Below are 18,911 nucleotides of genomic sequence, written 5' to 3'. Positions count from 1 at the left end.
ATATACTCACACATTAGTTAAAAACTGTGGAAATACACCACCATCATATATTTGTTCATTATGAAAACATTAATGGAAGCTATTCAAAAAACAATTACTTGTGCATATTAACTGCTTGATATGGAAACAGAGATGAGATAGGTGTTAAAAGAAACATCAAAGCCATAACCAAAGAATGGAAAGCAGCATATGGATTACTCTATTGGACATCTACAATTTAGTGAGGATATTGTGATACAGTGGGAAAGAATACTGCACTGGCATCCATGAGAGCTGGGTTTTAATCTCAGCTTTGCCTTGAAATAGCTCTTGGAAAGTCACCTAGCTTTTCTGAGATTCTGTGTCAACTGTTTTTCCTATTTTATTTTGATATTTCTCAGATTCCATATTTATGTTTCCTTTGGTTCAACCAGGAAAAGAATATTTAGTAAAGTCTTCTTTTTAAAAGTAGGGAACTGGATGAGTTGGGGTATATGTTGCCACAGAATGGGAATTTCTATAAAGATAGTTTATCTGAAGAGCCAGGCCAGCGTATAGGCAAGAGGATAGCATAAAGACTAGTGTTAACTCCCAAGTTGGAATGAATTCTGGAGACTCAAGGAAAAACAAACTAATGAAATCTTTTAAACAGTTGTAATCGAAAAATATAAAGGTAAGTGGGGGACATAAGGATTCTAAAATGCAAATCTAAAGGTATTTCTTAGCTGTCTATTAGAGAAAGGAAAATAAAAAGGCATTTTTAAAAGTCATTAAAACAGATTTTTTCTTCTAATTGGTACCTGCAAAAATTTTTTTCAGATTATTTTTTTTGGCTTATGGTTTGGTGTGTGCAAACATTGGGCAGACTTGAAGTTTGTTCATTGTTTTAAAAATTAATGTGAGAGGATGCATGATCGAGTGGAAAAGCCATTGGCCTTAGAGTCAGACCAGTTTCAAATCCTAGCTCTGCTGTTTACCCATGTGACCCTGAGCCAGCACTGAATCCTCCTAGGCCTCAGTTTCTTCTGAAAAATGAGAAATTAGGGCTTGAATGTATCCAAGGTCCTATCTAACTTTAAAACATAAAAAAAATGATGTATACTTATACTACAACATATCTTCTTCACAGAGATCTTTTGAGGTAGGCAATGCATTTATTTTTATTTTCATTTTATATATGAGAAAATTTAAAAATAAAGTTTAACTGACTTGCCTAAGGTCAGATGGACTGATAGGAAGAAGAGAGAGAATGGTGAAGATGGTAGGAATGTCAGTTTCCAATTGGTTTTCACAATCTATCACATTTTATCCCAGTAAAACCCTTGTGATGTTGGCAACACAGATATAAATGCAGATTACAAAAAAAAAATGAAACAAAATCTTGAAATTCAGAGAGGTTAAGTGCTTTGTCCAAGATAACAAGGATAAAAAAAGAAAGAATTCAGGCCTGCTGACTCTTGGTCTAGTGCCCTTTCCTTCATGCCATGCATGGCGACTCTCTTAAACTTGTGAGTTTGTTCAACAAGAAACAAAAGCTAGCAAAAAGTGTAATCACAGTGTATGCATCAGGCAGCTTCAAGTAGATCAAAGTGACATTTCCAGCAAAGTTTTGTTCAAAAGTAAACAAAAATGTTCTGCTGTTTTGTATTTTTGTAGTATTTGTGACAAGTCAGGTAGATATAATAATAAGTCCTACCTACAGCATCATTAATTTTTATCATGTGGCAAAATGTGCAGTCCAAGGGCTAAGGTTTGTTAATGTTATCATGGCTATATTCCTGGGCATCTTTCATTGGTTATTTCCAGAAGTATCCTAATTTCTTCGTTGTAATGCTAAATTAATCCATGTTTACCCAAGGGCTAACTGCTGATGCATACTTCTAGTAATAAAGTATAGAGATCTGTCTATGGATGGATTGGCCCAGTGATTTCATTAGTATGGAGAAAATCCCAGGTGAGGAAATTCCCTCTAGCAAAGCAGGTCAGCACATACTTTGCCACTTTCAGTTTCAAAAGGTGCTTGATAAAGTGATTTGAGATTAAGTGACTTGCCCAGGGTCACACAGCCTGTAAGTGACAGAGGCAGAATTTGAACCCAGTGTTTTCTAGCTCTGAGGGCAGGTCTCTATTTATAAGGCATTACCTAAAATATTAAATATTTCATCTGCTGTATCCAATTCAATGATGTACTCAATTGTTTCTCTGGTTCCCAAACAAAACTAGCATTTATTGTTAACTGCATTTTCCTTTATTGTATATCCACATTGACTTAAAGTATATAGGCTCTGATAAGAACAGCCATAGAAGTGAATTTTCATTATTGGAGTTTTGACCATATTGTAAATTGTTTATATTCATTAATGTTCCTCCTAACTTTTCCTTGTAATAGAGATATCTTTTTATTGGCAGCTTTGGAGTGATGCATATTATATTGCATTGATATTATGTCAGAAGGTTCCAGTGTAAGGTGGATTCCAATTACAAAGCCTTCAGCAGTTCTATTTTACAATACTGACTGAATGTGATCAATCCCGTAACACACTTATTCATTCCTCATTCGTACTGTATGCACTGAGAGGTTCCCCACTCCCCACAGAGATATTAACTGAGTGTTTTCACCAGGTTTCCTTTAACCTCGATATGTTAATTTCACTCAACCTCAGAAAGGCATTTGCCCATTTGCAAAGACACTTCTATAAATCCTTTGTTGTGTGGCTCCATCCATTATAGCATATTTTTGGCTAACCAGACATAATACATTGCATTTCTCTATATCAAAATCTCTATGTCAAATCTCTATATCAAAACCATTTTTATGCATCACCAAAGAGCTTTGCAATATCAGTAGAATGTGGAGTTGAGATAGTAGAGAGCTTATCATCACATTTTAGGTTAAATCTGTGTCCAGTACTAATTTGTTTTCTGCTGAACACAGCCAAGAAAATGAATAAGGGCTAAAGGGAAGCTCTGAAATGATTTCTCTGTAATTTATATTGTTTTGAATCATTCTATAGAAATTATATATATAAAACAAAGATATATTTGGTTAATAAATTTCTAGTTAAGACAAATAAATAACTGACTTTTAAAACTTACATTTTTTTAATGAGTCACACTTCATTTTTTTTTATTGTGAAACCAGTTACTGAATATGTCTGGTGAGTAACATCATTTATTCCGTTCTATGGACCAGATAAGTCTCAAATTATAAGAAAATTGCTTTGTAAATGGCAGACATGTATCTTAACTTATCTTTTATTTCTAAATTATTTCAAATTAATCTTTTAATTAGTCAATATAATTTCAAGCAATACTTGTTATTTTAATTCTCCCCAGTTGCAAATTAAATACCATTTCATGGTGAGCTTGGTAGCATTGTATGCTCAAATACCCAGAAATAAATACTATTCTTGTTAGGAGTTCTGAATATTGTTGGTATTCTACCTAGAAACTGAAGCCTCTATGGAAGTTATAGCTAAAATCATTCAATATAATATTACAAAAACTACATGTTATTAAACACCAAAAGGGTCATATGTAAACATGTATTTTTATATTCAATATTTCAGAAAGAATAGATTTAGGATATTATTCTCTATAAGGTAATAATCTTAATTTGTAAAAGCTAAAAGGCAAATTAAAAAGAATTTGTGGAGCTGAACCAATAGAATTTTAATGATGTCAAATACAACTAACTCATATTTACATATATATGGAACTGGTATTGATACTATTATCATCCATATAACTTTTAAAATTTCAATTTATAAAGTATCTTTTTGTACTAAACACCATGTACTTCAGATAGTGTGCACTTGAAAGTCTTAATATTATGTAGATAGCATCTTTTTGCCTTTGTATATTTATATTTGTATACACAATAACAAAGTAATTCTTGCTAGTTTCTTTTCATTTGTTCTACTTTATGCAAATGAGAGAAAATCTACATTTGCTTTAAAAGCAGCTCTTGAAAAAAGTTTGAAATCAATCAATAAATTATGAGGAAAATGCAGAATTTTTGGGAGATGATTAGTCAATGTCACAATTTCAGCTATAGAATTTGTTCCTATTAAGTAGATTTGTCCTTTTCCATACTAATACAAACAATCTGAGCATCTTGGCCAGCAGCTATTAACAACACCAGAAGCAACAGGAACTTAGTACTTATTCAGTCTTAGTCATTTCATTAGCAGAAGATTAATTGACTAAAGTTATTGAGTTCTAGAAGTATCTTTTGTATAAGCACTTTTGAGTCTAGTTTTGGTTAAGTATGCCTTTCCTTTTCTGTCCCCCCCCCCCACATATCCATTAACTTGACATACAATATGATGCATTATCACTAATGAAAGTAGTTCCTATTAAGCTACAGATGTTGTAACAGCATGACATTTAATTGTATGAAACAAAAAAAACATAATAATGTGAGTCAATCATTAAAGAATATTCTCCAGTACTTATAATACATGAATTCCATTTTGGACTATCCAAAACCTGAATAGAAAAATCACCAAGATTTATGCTTCATTTAAAAAAATATTTATTTGAGCTAATAATTCATAGGCTCAAAGAAATTAGAGCTGGTTCAGAGACCTTATAAAGCATCTAATCCAGCCTTCTAGAACCATCAAGTTTAAGTGAGTGACAAAGTCACTATGTCATAAGAATCATATACAGTAGAGCCAGCATAAATGCCCAATCTTCTAAATCCAAATCTATTTACTCAAGGAATCTGGACTTCTTTTTCATAATAAGAGAATCTTCAATGAAGGAAGGTGAATTCTTATGTTTATTCATTAGCATCACAAGAATTACTAGTATTATTTTTTAATGAAAGTCACACACAAACAGTAATCAGATATATTTTGAAAATAAATCTATTCTATTTCTTCAAATCTAATGTTATAAATAAAGGCTTGTTCATAATTTTTAATTTTTGGATCACTGCACATGCCCAGATCACCTAGAATGGTGAGACCAGCTTCTGAAAGCAGAGATTTTGTATTCCCCTGTGGGTGGAGTAACTTCTTTCAATTGGCAGCATAGCCAAAATAGGCCATATTTTCACACACACACACACACACACACACACACACACACACACACACACACACCTCCCTGCCAAAAGGGGACATTTTCTTTCCGTGGTGTCTTGAGAGGGTAGGATCCAAGTTTACCCACAACATTGGTGCCAGGAACTAAGCTGGTAAGGGGAAATTTTAGGTCCTGTGGCCTTGAAAAATAGGCTTGGGCTTTTTCTTTTGTCTGTTTCATTTGTGCTTTCAGTTCTGGCACAGGTGGTGGAATCTTCACTGGACCTGGAATCAAGCCCTGTGATGTGGGAACCAAAATTCAAGGCTGGGTGTACAGCCATCAAGGCCTGGGGATGTCTGAGCCTCAAGCCCAAGGTGGGGGTGGGGGTGGGGGGGTGCTTCAGACTTGGAACTTGGGAATGTGTTATGTAGGAAATGAGCTAAATTGTAAACTTATTCTCTTTCCCCAGAGACTGAGGTGGTGCATGGAGGTGATTATATAGCCAGGTGTTGGGGGGATGTTTGTATATTTATTCTTGTTATTCCTTTGGAGTAAGCATTCCCTTGTAAAATCTAATCCCACTAAATGATTAAATGGGTCTGCGGTACAAGGAGTCCTCTGACTATTGTGGGACACCATCACTGTGGGCGAGAGCCGAGAATGGTGGGAGAGAGGTGAAATGCAGAACTCCCAGCTCCTAGGCAGTGGGGCCAGGATGATCGCTGTAAAATATCCTCTTGAATTCCTAAAATACTTAATGTTTGTACTACTGATTTGGTACTTGATTATTTTTCTTTGTGTGCCTCAGGTTTTGGATTGTTTTGTTTTGTTTTTGTTTTAATGTATCTACTTTGTGTCAGGCTCAGTTAACAACTTTGTTAGGTTAGTGACACTGGATATTATTTTTACATCTTTGTGTTCTCCACTGCTACCTTGTAAAACATTTTGCATGGAGGAGTCAAATAGCAAATTATCAATGTTTTACTTGACTATAAGCAAACCTATAATAATCTTTTGTGGAAGACAGTACTTTCATTTTTCCTTTAAATAACTTTAAAACATAATTTGCAGTGACCAAAATTTAGTAATAGACAAAATTATCTTGAGATTTGAGAATATGTATGGATAATATGGAGGCTTTTTGCATACCAGATTGACTTTTGGAAGCCTACCAGATCAGTTCTTCTTATACTAATCTTCAAATCACCTCTCAAATAAAACTACTTTAATCAACTAAACCAATTCATTACTTCTCAGTTCTTTTAAGGATGGTCCCTTTAATAGCTTATTTTATTAAGGTCATTCTTCTTACTAGCCTGTTTGTTTCCTTCCCCACCCCTTCATCCCTCACCCCTCACTTTGTGTTTTCACTCATGTTGTTTTCCTTCTGCTTGGAATTTATGGGGATGGGACAAGGGTTCTCCTGTCAGTCAATTCAAATTCTATATTCCTTTCATGCCCAGGCATGGTGAAATTCTTTTAAAAAGTCTAAGCATTTACAGGTAAATTGTATAACATATTGTTTGATAGTTCCTTTTAAATCAGTCTCATAGTTCCAAAATACTAGAAATATTTTTTCAGGCATATAAATATTATTTTCCCAACTAAATCTAGTGATTGTATCTACTCCTTTCTTCGGATTTCTCACGGTGCCTAAAACAAAGCAAGGAAAATGGTAGGTATTTTAAAAATACTTGTCGCATTGAAATAGCTGTAATTGGTTAGTTAGCTGAGGTTGATTGGATTAGGAGTTGCTCTAGTTAGGCTCTTTCATTCCCTAACTCCAGATTCCAGAGAAAAATCAGGAGACTCTTGGGTTTGTAGGATGGAATTAATCTATAACCACTTTGATTCTGTAATGTTCTTGAGAGGTCTAGCAAACCCTGAGGCAAGCAATTCTGTATTTCTAAAAGAAAATGAGTGACACTGAAGAAGTACTGAAGTTAGGAATCCAATGTTATTTCTAGATTAGATCAATACTCCAACTGGCAAGAGGACGGTGAATGTCTGGATTGGATCAGGAATTTGGTCAGGGAGAGGAGGGCATATGTATTTATAATTATCCTCTTTGGTGTTCTAGGTTCAGTTGCTAGACAAGTTATACTAAGAGTAGAAAACGCATAGAAAGCTGCAAGATTCCTGCATCCAAACCATTTGAGGGTAGTTCAGTTACTCCAAACTGCCAGAAGACTAGGAAGAGTCTTGAAAAATGGTAGTGACATGATCCTAGCAATTTCTCACTGCCATTAACCAGCACAGATAAGTAAGAAGACATTTTGACATAATGCTTGTGAAATGCAATGTAAAAAAAAATGTGCTTTTCTACTGGCCTTCCAAAGAAAGGATAAAATTTTAAAAGTAAAATTAAATTTACTTTTGTGATTTTAATAATGATAAAGTTAAGGTGAATATTTTCTTGATAATATCCAATGTTACATTAAATTTCCTAGAGATTATAAACTCTAAGGATATACATGCCAGTTCATTGTCACCAATGACAAGTCAATGTTGGAAGTCAATAGAATATAGTGTGGTTTTTTTTTTGTTTTTTTGTTTGTTTAAAAGAAGCAAGTACTAAAGGAAAAAATGTTTTATTAATCGAGATCAGATATTAATGTTAACAACTGCAGCTTTTAAACATGACTCGTAGTTGGTTATACTAGGACAGAAAGTGACAAAAATAATTATTAATTTATGTAGAAACCTTAGATTGTTAATAATTGAAGGTAGCATTTACATTGTCAAACTTGAAGATGAATAATTAATATTTTGTCTTTTTCTTATGATACAATAAAATATTGAATTATAAATTCCAGTAATCAAATATAAATGCTCTTTTTACTTGACAATGAAAAACATGTAATTGACATCACAATGCAACTTAGCCGAAGTATTATATACCACTTAGTGATAAATCAAAATTATACTAAGTTTTTTCCCCTACTCTGTGTTGCTTAGCTCTAGATACTAATATTAGTGTATCCCAGGTTTTAAGACCTCTCCATAGCAATATGCAGCATAAATTAAATCAATACAAACATTAAACATATAATCAACTTTTGATAAACATTAGAAAATATGTCATACTAACGTGTTTATGTGACATTTTAGCTTAATAGTTTTTCCCCTAACCCCTCCACCAGAACATTTGATCATGAGAAGTGAACCAAACAAATTAGTCAGTGCATATCATGAGATAAGATAGTAATTTTTAATGTGTATCCTGTGATCTGAATGTTTGCACATCTGTTACTATAATGCAAATAAAGTTCTTTCCTTTAGCTACATGAATTTATTATGTTAAATATAGGCCTAAAATTTTGAAACATGCTATGAACAAAGTATATGTGTAAATTGCCATCTTTACTCTTCCAAAAATAAAAGAATAGCTTATAAAAATGTAAAAGCAATATGCTTTATAGCATTGAATTGTAATTTTACTCTCTAGGAACAGCCATGTCTAATAAACAAATTGTTAACAAGAATATAAAGATGAACATCGCCTACTTTAAGTTAATTTAATGTCAAATACACTTGAACATACTGCTACTGACCTCATAGCTAGATATCTACTTGCTTAATTATGCCTGATGAATTGAATTCTTATTATTGCTCTCTTGTTACTACTGTGTGTGGTTGAACACTGGCAGACTTTGATACCCCCACGTATCCTTGTGTTTTTTTAACCAGCTGTATGAAAATAATTTAGGCACCTCACATGAAAATAAACAAACAAAAAGAATCCTATTTGAAAGAGTCAACTTTGAAGTGAGTACATACCTGTGCTAGTGCGATAGGCAGCTGGCTGCAAAGGGTCCCCCTGACTCTGGCTGAGACTCCGCATAGGGGGCTTCTGATACACTCTGTCTTCATAAATGGGATCTATGTGATGTTCTGGAGACTGTAGTGCCCTCAATTCTGAGCCAAGGTGGCTGTGTTGGCTGCTGTAAGATGCCCGAGACCCAGCTGCAAGTGAACAAACAGAAAAATGAGGAAGGAAACACCACACAAATGAGACTGGTTTTATCAAAGGCATATTTGAACGTAAGTTTGGGGTTTTATTTAATTTTTTAAAGAAGAGAACTGTTGAAATGTGCAGAAAATAACATGAAATGACAGCAATGAGTCAAGCTAATCAGCTTATAGGCATCCCCCAGCTGCCTTACTCCTGATTTTCCCATATGGAAGATAATATTCCAAGAGATAGATAGTTATTGTGCAAAGCCAACAAAACCACTTTCTCACAATCTCACTAATGTAGCTGGAATCCTCACTAGTGGAATTAATTAACAAGGAAGACAAAACAAAAGGGCAAAAACACATTCCTAAATGGACTGGGTGTTTTCAACACAAAATTTACCACAAAAATCACTTCAGGTGATATATAAACGCATTAATGACCAAAGCAAATCATCTTAATGCTTCTCTTGAAGACTGATGGAGCATTCTGCCTCATGAGCATTTTCCCCTTGGCCTATGAATGAACCACAATGCTTTCTATAGTCTAAATTCCCAGGGGAGGAATAAATTAAACAGATATTCAAGGAGAAAATGTTTTAAAGTAACAGAAAAGCTGAAAAAATGAGACAATTTTCTTTTGCTGCCACCTCAAAATGAAAGCACTAATTCTCAGTTTTCTGAAAAAAGAAAATGATGTATGATAACTTACTAACTAATCCAATAATTATGAAGTAAAGTTTGCAAATCACTAGTCATTAAATGTTATTATTTTCATCACTTTCTTTCACAATACTGAAAAATGTACTCTGCCATGTAATTATTCTGATATTATGACCTGGAATGTGTAAGACATGGATCATACAAAAGCCTTGAAATTACAGACAGAGATTGATGGCACAATTAGGAAGGCTAATGCAAACTAAAAGTCAACAGGGTATGTGCTTTTAAGTGGTTGACCTAGTTATGAGAATTGAACAAATTCAACAAATTTACCATTCCTAGAAGTTGCTGAATGTTTGAGGAAAAGGCAAATAAATGACAGAGTAGGAAATTTATTTACCCATTCTCTTCGTCTAAATCTAAATCTAAAATCCCATTTAGATTATTCTCAGCTGAATTATATATCTAAAAGTAATTGTTTTGCATAATTAGGTTCATTGCACCTGGTTTATCAAGTGCTAAGATCAAGCTGAATATTAGCCTATTCTCATGTTTGTTTGCTTGTTTTCATTTTCATGTTCTTGGAGGCACAGATGTGAGTCCCCTGATTTGCCTTCAGTAAAGTCACTGCTGCCAATTCGTGTTATCTCTGAGGTTTATGACCACATTGTCAAGAATTGTAAAGGCAGCTTCATTTGTAACTATATATGAGAAAGCAGCCATGATTATCCAGATATTGAAAACAGCAATTTATTAAACATACCAAAAAGGTGTTCTCTGAGTCAAATTAAAGCATTTATGTGATTATTGTCTATTTTGTTCAGAAATTAAAAAAAAACTACCAAGAAATGATGCAGCAGAATGTGAATCTTTTAAAGCAATATCTGTGTTAAAATCAACTTGTTTAATCATTTATCTGTCACATATTACACATATTAACTTGGCTCCAGAAAGTAAGCCTTTAGGACCATTTGCCAGCAATTATAGAAAAGGAATATGAATTTAGGGTAATGGTGCCATAGACAACTTCTCTAAGTATTGTCATTTAAACATAATAGGACAAAATTATTGTATATTTGAATAACACTATCACTTTTCACTGGCATACTACTTTAAGGAAATAAGCTATATGGATGTATGTGTATATGCATACACACACATATAAATTTATGAATACATTTAAACATACATATATGTGTAGTACAAAGCATTTATGTAACATATAATAAAAATAGTATTATTTTAATTTGGTTGTTCAGTTATTGTTGATGAATAAGTCTGAATTTTTTGTGTATGTGTATGTCAATAAAGGAGGAAGAAAGGAAAAAAAGAGACCATACCAAGAGTTTCTTCATGTATGTTTATAGCACAAAAATGGTCTTTAAAAAAAATTATCTTTTCTGTCTTCCCTAGCTCTAGACAGAATGAAAGTAATCCATTCCAAAAAGATATCTTTAATCTTCAGTTAAAGACTTACAAGAAAAATTCTCCCACAATTTCCCTTGGTAACACAATAGAAAAGATCATTGTATGATCTAAATGTTTGATGATTCATGGAAACTAATTTTTTAAAAAGGAACTTTCTTTAACCAATGCATTCATTAATTGTTGTCCTTTATTTCTAATCTATAGTTTTGTATCATACAGTCTTTAGTCCTTATTTAATTAAATTTATTAAGAACCATCATTAGAAAAATCAGTGAAAACTCAAATTATTCTATTGGAAGTTTTGACTATTTGAAAGTTAGAGTCGTCATTATGGATTGTACTATTGGCCACATAAATGAATGCATCATCAAGCTGAAACCTGACAGTATAACATAATAATAGAAACTTTTTATACATAATATGGCTGGGGATTTCTGGCAAAATGACTGCTTGAATCTTACACCCACAAAATACTGTAGTTCCAAATAGATAAAATAATGATCAAGAAATCTAATAAGAAATCACAATGAGTAAATTCTACAGCAGAACTGCACAAGAGATTATCCAGCAGGTCAGAGCATTTGAAAAGTGGGGTAAAAGCCAGCACCTACACAGGGATATAAGACCTTAGCCTACCAGCAATATAAGCAAGAGATTTATGACACCTTCCCATGGCAACAAGAGCAGATGACTCACCTGAACAAGCCCCAGGGTGGTCACAAACCCTTAGGGTAAAGTCCCTGAAGTGGTGACTAGAGCACTGATGAACTGCTCAGACAGAAAACCCAAGCCCAAGGCTTGATGTCTTTAAGTATTTTCTCCTGAGACTAGAGCCCTGAACCTCAGAGAGAGAGAGAGAGAGAGAGAGAGAGAGAGAACTAACCCTGAGAAGTAAAAAGTCACTGCAGGAACCTAAGGGACCTGGGAAAGACCCAATAGCAAGGGACAAAGCTTGGCTCTGGTACAAAGCCTCATTTAGACACAAAAGTTGAACAAATGAGTAAATCAAGGAAAATACCAATCAGCATTAAAAAAAATTATAACAAGCCTTGAGATACCCCCAAAGAAAATCTGTAATAACTGGAAGTGGACACTTAAAGGAAAAAAATGGATTTTCTACTAGGACTACATGAATATCTAGAAGAAATGAAGCAAAACATTAAGGGAAAAAATGAAATAAAAAGCTCTGGAGGAAAGAAATAGAAGGCAGATAAATGTCCTAGAAGATAATGTGGTAAACCTTGAACAATAAATGAACTACCTAAAACTAGAATAGACTAAACAGAAATCATTGATTTCATAGGATAACAAGAAAAACTAGAACAAAGTCAAAAGACTGAATAAAGAAAACAAGGAAATGTAAGGACATATGGTATCAAAAACAAGCAACCTGGAGAACAGGACAAAGGGAAATGATTTAAAGATCATTGGTCTCCCCGAAAAACATGATTAAAAAAGCCCAGACTTCATGTTTTGAGAAATCATAAATGAAAATTGTACTGAGGTATTAGCAAGAAAAAATCCACAATCATCCTCTAAAAGGAACCCCAAAAGAAGAGTCCCAGGAATGTCAAAGTCAAAGATCAAAGCTCTTATTTCTGAGACAAAAAATTCTTTAGGAATCCAAAATGCATCAGTTCAAGTACTAAAGAATTCCAGTTAATACCACACAAGATCTGGTAGCTTCTACTATAGAAATGAGAGGTGCTCTTGGAATATAAGATTCTAAAAGGCAGCCAGCAATAACTTACCTGACTTAACAGAGCTGAGCATAGTTCTATCAGAGGTAAAAATAATGGAATAGAAGACTTTCAAGCATTTCATATGAAAATACCAGAGCTCAGTAGGAAGTTTAAAATACAAAAATGATGGTCCAAAGAAACTTAGACACTAAATTTACCTGAGCAATTATAAGGAACTCTATGATGATGTAGTGCTAACATTCTAAAGGATTTAAAGAAAAAAAGTCCCTTTAGAACCTTAACGTTTTCAAAAAGTGTTGAATTAAGTAAGAAAAAGAAAGCACCTAGAGATGGATTCGTTCTGTCCTGAGGATCTGAAAGGAGGAAATAGTAGGGAAGGCAAAAGGAATACATTAGTATAGAAATGAGGAAGAAAGGGGTAGACTTTGCTTTTTTTCATAATTAGTTTCCTTGAAAAGTCTATATAACAAAGACAAGCCTCTTGCCTGAAATGGACAAAAATGTGCTGAATACACATAAACACACAGTTATAGTAGGGAATAAGAGAATATGGGAGGCATGATATAAGGGGAAAAAGTAACCTCCTAATAATTAGAACTATCAAGAAGTAGAATGGGCTGTTTTGGCAGAAGTGGGTCCTCCTCACTGGAGGTCTCTAAGTGAACAACTTGTCTGACATATTAGAGTTGAAATCACTATTATTTTTTGTTGTGGATTGGACTATTGCTGCTGAGAATCCTTCCAACTTCAAAATTCTGATTCTGTAAAAAGAAAACTTTCCAAATCGTCTATCTAATAGCACTGAACTAATTATAACAACATTAAAAGATATCTTCACACCAGTAGAGCAATGATGTCTACGTGTGCAGAATCATCTAATATTAGATATGGAAAGGCCTGAAAGATTAAATCTCATCCAGCCCCTCATTATAAAGATGAAGCAAATAATGCAGAGAGAAGTTAAATGACTTTTTTTAATCGTGAGTGAGAGAGTTATTTTGTCTCTCAAAATGAATGTCCCCAGGCATCTCATACTCAATACATTAAAAATAAAAATTGGTTATCTTTTCCTCCTGATCCAAATTTATATGAATGGCATCAAACTCCTAGTCACCCAAGCTGACCACCTTGGTTAGTGTCATCCTTGACTCCTCACTCTCAGTAACCCAACATATCTAATGCAATGACAAATCTCATTTTTACCTTGAAAAGATGATAGAGAGAGATAGAGATATACACACATATTCCGTCCAGTCCACTGACATCTAGACTATTATAATTAGTTTTTAATTGGTGTCCCTGCCTCATATCTGTCTCTACTCCAATTCATCCTCTACTCAGCCACCAAAATGATTTCCCTAAAGTGGCTTCAAATTTCCCCCAAGATCTCTTAGAACTCTTTCTGACTTGTTGCTTTCTACTTTTCCAGGTTTCTTATACTTTATTCCCCTCCATGCACAAACATTCTACTTGTTGAAAATGCAATATTTTATCTCTGTGCCACTGGTTTCCTCCCTCTTCACCTCTGCCTCTGAGTTCCCCTGGCTTCCTTCACAACTCTGATTAAATCCCACCCTCTGCAGGAGTCCTTTCCCTGTCCCCCATGCTACAATCGTCTCCCCTTCTGAACTTACTGTCTGTATTCTCGGTATGTATAACATTTTTACACAGTTATTTTCAAGTTTGTCTGCCTCATTAGAATGGAAGCCTTATGAAGACAATGATGTATATTGGCACCATTATAACCAGCATGTAATTTTAGAGTGTTGTCTGGGAACACTGAAAGGTTACATGACTTTTCCAAAGTTTGGGTCAGATACAAGTTTTAAACTCAGGTAGTTTTGGAAGCAACAGTCTACATAGCTGCTTTTCTTTGATCAACACTGATACAATTAAAATATTGAAATCAACAAATCTACTTTAATTGGGTTTTGGGGGGGTTGGAGACATAGTCTTGAGCACAAGAAAAGTATCATCATAGTACCCTAGATCTAGAGCCAGAAGGGACTCCAGAAGTCATCTAGGACAACTAGTCCATCTAATCCATCTAGTCCATTTTCCAGATGAGGAAACTGTATTCCAAAGATGTTAAGTGACTTGCCTAATTTCACACATAACTAGTAAACAGTAGCAGCAGGATTTGAAATGAGGTCCTCTTATTCTGGGATATCACACCACACTTTCTCTTCCTAATCTTTCCCATTTTGATATTTTTTCAAAAGATGGCTTAACTAAAAATGAACACATATACCCACTAGAGAAAATGTTCTCATTAAAGGGTCAGGGTAAGGAGGCCCAGAAAAGATACTCTGGTTAAATTTATCTTCCTTATTTAGAAAGGCTTTTCAAATGAAGTTATATTTCCACTAAAAGGAGCTGATAATGATCTTTAATTCTGTTGGCAAGCTTGAGACCTCTTTGAACTCAAATTTCCTAAACAACATTCAGAGAAGAGATTGGTACAACAGGAAATTATTCTAATCACCACCAGTCTTTTATTGACTTTCATAAGCATTGACTTCTTGGTGTTTTCCACATGTGGGAAAAAGAAAAGGCGATTGTTCTTACTTTAAAGGTCTATAATATTGTTGGTGTAGGGTATTTACTAGACAGAAGAAAATCATACCTTCTCTGTAACTTAGCAGTTGCCCTTGAAGAACTATTGCAAAAAAACAGTCATCATCCCTTGGCAAATTTGCAGATGAAACTGTGATCTTAAATATCACTGAGAAAAACACTTAGTCCATCATGAGGCCACATCTTTTGGCTTGGTAGGATGTAAAAGAATTTGCTTATGTTCCATTAGCCTAGCCTCCAAAACCCACAGGTGTGTCTATACCATAACAAAGCAATGGAGAAGGACATTAATGGAGGTGATCATACTGATTAGGAAAAAAGGATGATATTGATCATGAATTAGTGTTTGTCAGACATGGGGAGACTAATGAAAGTTAAAAGCAAATTAAAATTAAACAAGCTAGTTTTCTGCCTATATTTTATAATGCTATTTGAAATCATTCAGTTATTTCCAGTCAAGAAGAATTCCCTATAGACCAATGATTACAACAAAGCATGAATTTTGTGAGAAATCATGATGAATAAAACATTATATATATATATATATGTATATATGTGTATATATATATACACTGGGGGGTATATATATATATATATATATATATATATATATATATATATATATATATATATATGCATATATGTTTAGAAACTGGTCAAAAATAGGGCCAGTTAAAATTACACCAAGGTGGTAAGTTAATAGGTATTCTGTTACTTAAGACACACAGTCTTGCATTCTACTTAGCTATTTCTGTATGTGTCTAACGTCCCTGACTATACTATAATAAGCTCTTTGAGAGCCAAGATGTTTTATTATTGATTTTTGCCTCTACCACTTTGCCTAGAAAGTGCTTTACAGAAGTAAGCACTCAATAAATGTGTTGAATGAATGGATGCATTAAGGGATGTATGAATGAGTGGAGGACTAAAGATATATATATATATATACACACGCACATATATGTATATATATATATATGCTTATGTAAATTTGATTTAAACTATAGATATGATATTCTTAAGCAAAATAGCTATTTGCCCTGGACTACCTTACTGGATTAATACAATGATATCAACTATCAGAGAGAAGTACTTTTTTAAAGGGCAATACAACCTCAAAACATTTACATTCCTAATCTATATGGAATTGTGACTTGTATTAATATGTCAAGAACTACTATTCACTTTTATTTAATCTTTTTAAGATTTTCACTGCACTAAGTTTTCTCACATCACTACCTCAAATTGGAGGAAGGAAGACTACTACAATCTCTCCATCAGTCCATTATTTCATAACTTATTCAGATATATTAATAATAGTGACAACATAGAAGTTTGTGCAAAACTACATTAGTTTTTACTTTAGCATAATTCAAATAATTTTAAATACGGTTAAAGTTAATAGTAAAAAGTACAAAGATATGAGGAAATTGCCTGTTTGATTTTTTAAACTGTTTTTAAGTTTCTTTCAGGTGAATATGTTTGCAAGAACTCTGGCTTTGGAAGAGCTAAAAGCATGATTGCTTTGAAGTCCACTTAATTAATCACATCAGTCTTATTAAAATTCAAACTGTGAGGAACATTGATTTGGCTTAGTTTTTGCTGTCATTCTCTTCTTTTTCAGATTGCTGAATACTTGGCTCCTGAAGAAATAGTTTGGCATTCTTTTTTTGATATCCTAAACAACTACATTCAACACATTTTGGGGGTTGAATAAAATACAGAAAATATAACTTATAATCAAAGAATACTGGACATTTTAGCTCTGTTAAAGATAATTTTATAGATGAGGAAACTGAGGCCTCCATGCCTAACATTGCTAAATACACTTCTAACAGACTGATTTAATGATTAATACAATTTGGATATCCCATAATGTTAATCTGAACTAATCCTTGTAACTGTGTTCAATAGTTCATTTAATCTTAAACTTAGTGAAATATTTCTTCAAATGGAAACACATCTACTCAGTAAAATAATCAAGAGCAAAATAACTACAATGGAATCAGAAATATAAATGTAAAGACATTACTCAATGATTTCAAATTACCAATTTATATATGTATTTTAAAGCTATAAAGCATCGAAAATATAACCAGCATTGTTTTCCCATGGACAATGGTAAATGATGTTACAATCATTGCCTATGTTTTCATGCTTCAACAGATCAGTTGCCTGTCCAATGGGGGTCACTCATCAACACTATTGTTTTAGCTACATTACAGTTCACCTCTTGTTCCTATGATACATCTCCTTACTATACACTTTTCATGTATAGTTGTCCATTAGTTATATATGCTACTCATTATTTATACCCACCATGAATCTCTCTGTTACACTTTGGGGATTCAAAGCTTTAATTCTGTGGACATGATAGTATTGCATGCTCTCTGGCTAGACAGTATCACTAGAAGAAGACTGGTATCAAATGGGCTCCTGTTTCAGGGAGAAGCTAGGATTTATAAAAATGGTCACTTACTTTCCAAAGGTAAGCCAGACCCATCTCTTCTTCATATTCAATTGTGGGCCCAGTCCAATGAATATGAGGACAATTTTTTTTCTTACAGGAATTTAGGATTTAATTGCCTCTGTGTGTGATTTCATAAGTGATGGAAATATCTTTGAAAGAAATTTCTTCTACCAATTCATATCTAGTAGAATTAGCTGAGGTCCTGTTAAGTGAGCTTGCACAAGGTCACACAGCCAGTATCTATAAAAGATGGAACTAGAAACAGTCTTTCTGAATCAGAGGCTAGAATTCTATCTGTTATGGAAGGCTGTCTTTGAATGATTTGATGAAATTCACGAATTAAGACATTTAGTGAAATTATAGTAAATGACCATTGCAATCAAGTAGATGATAAATCCAAAGATCCAACCTTTTGGAACAAAAACTCATTATTTGATGAAAACTGCTGGGAAAACTGCAAAATAGTATGGTAGATACTATGTATAGACCAACATCTCAAGATTAGGTCAAAATCAAGTAAGGTCAAAATGGATACATGATTTACTCATAAAGGATGATACCATAAGCAAATTAAGAGAGTGTGGAATAGTTTATCCGTCAGATTTATGGATAAAGGAAGAATTTAGGACCAAAGAATATATAGAGAGAATTACAAAATAATTTTGATTATATAAAATTTAAAGGTGTTTTGCACAAACAAAACCAATGCAACCAAAATTATAAGGAAAGCAGAAAGCTGGGGAAAAATTTTGCAACAAGTATCTCTGATAAAGGCCTTATTTCTCAAGCATATAGAGAAATTAATCTAATTTATAAAAATACAAGTCATTCCCCAATTGATAAATGGTCAAAGAAATTAATCTAATTTATAAAAATACAAGTCATTCCCCAATTGATAAATGGTCAAAGGATATGAATAGGCAGTTTTAAAAGAAATCAAAACTTTCTGCAGTCATAAGAAAAATGCTCTAAATCACTATTGATTAGAGAAATGCAAATTAAAACATCTCTGAGGTACTACCTCACATCTATGAGATTGGCTAATATGACAGAAAAAAATGTTGGATGATGGAAGGGATGTGTGAAAATGACTGCTGTGGAAA

General features: G+C 33.6%; 1 protein-coding gene across 1 annotated transcript in view; it reads right to left on the bottom strand.

Moving 5' to 3' along the window:
- LOC118838198 (catenin delta-2-like) overlaps positions 1-18,911 on the bottom strand; it is a 197,137-nt gene that overhangs the window by 75,414 nt on the left and 102,812 nt on the right. The window contains exon 7 of the mRNA XM_036745428.1: positions 8,791-8,976. Coding sequence (XP_036601323.1) covers positions 8,791-8,976 — 186 coding nt within the window. The remainder of the gene's footprint in view (positions 1-8,790; positions 8,977-18,911) is intronic.

The sequence above is a fragment of the Trichosurus vulpecula genome, chromosome 1 (genome assembly GCF_011100635.1).
Source record: "Trichosurus vulpecula isolate mTriVul1 chromosome 1, mTriVul1.pri, whole genome shotgun sequence".
Lineage (NCBI taxonomy): Eukaryota > Metazoa > Chordata > Mammalia > Diprotodontia > Phalangeridae > Trichosurus > Trichosurus vulpecula.
The sequence above is the reverse complement of the archived record's forward strand: the minus strand, read 5'-3'. Positions and strand labels throughout refer to the sequence as shown.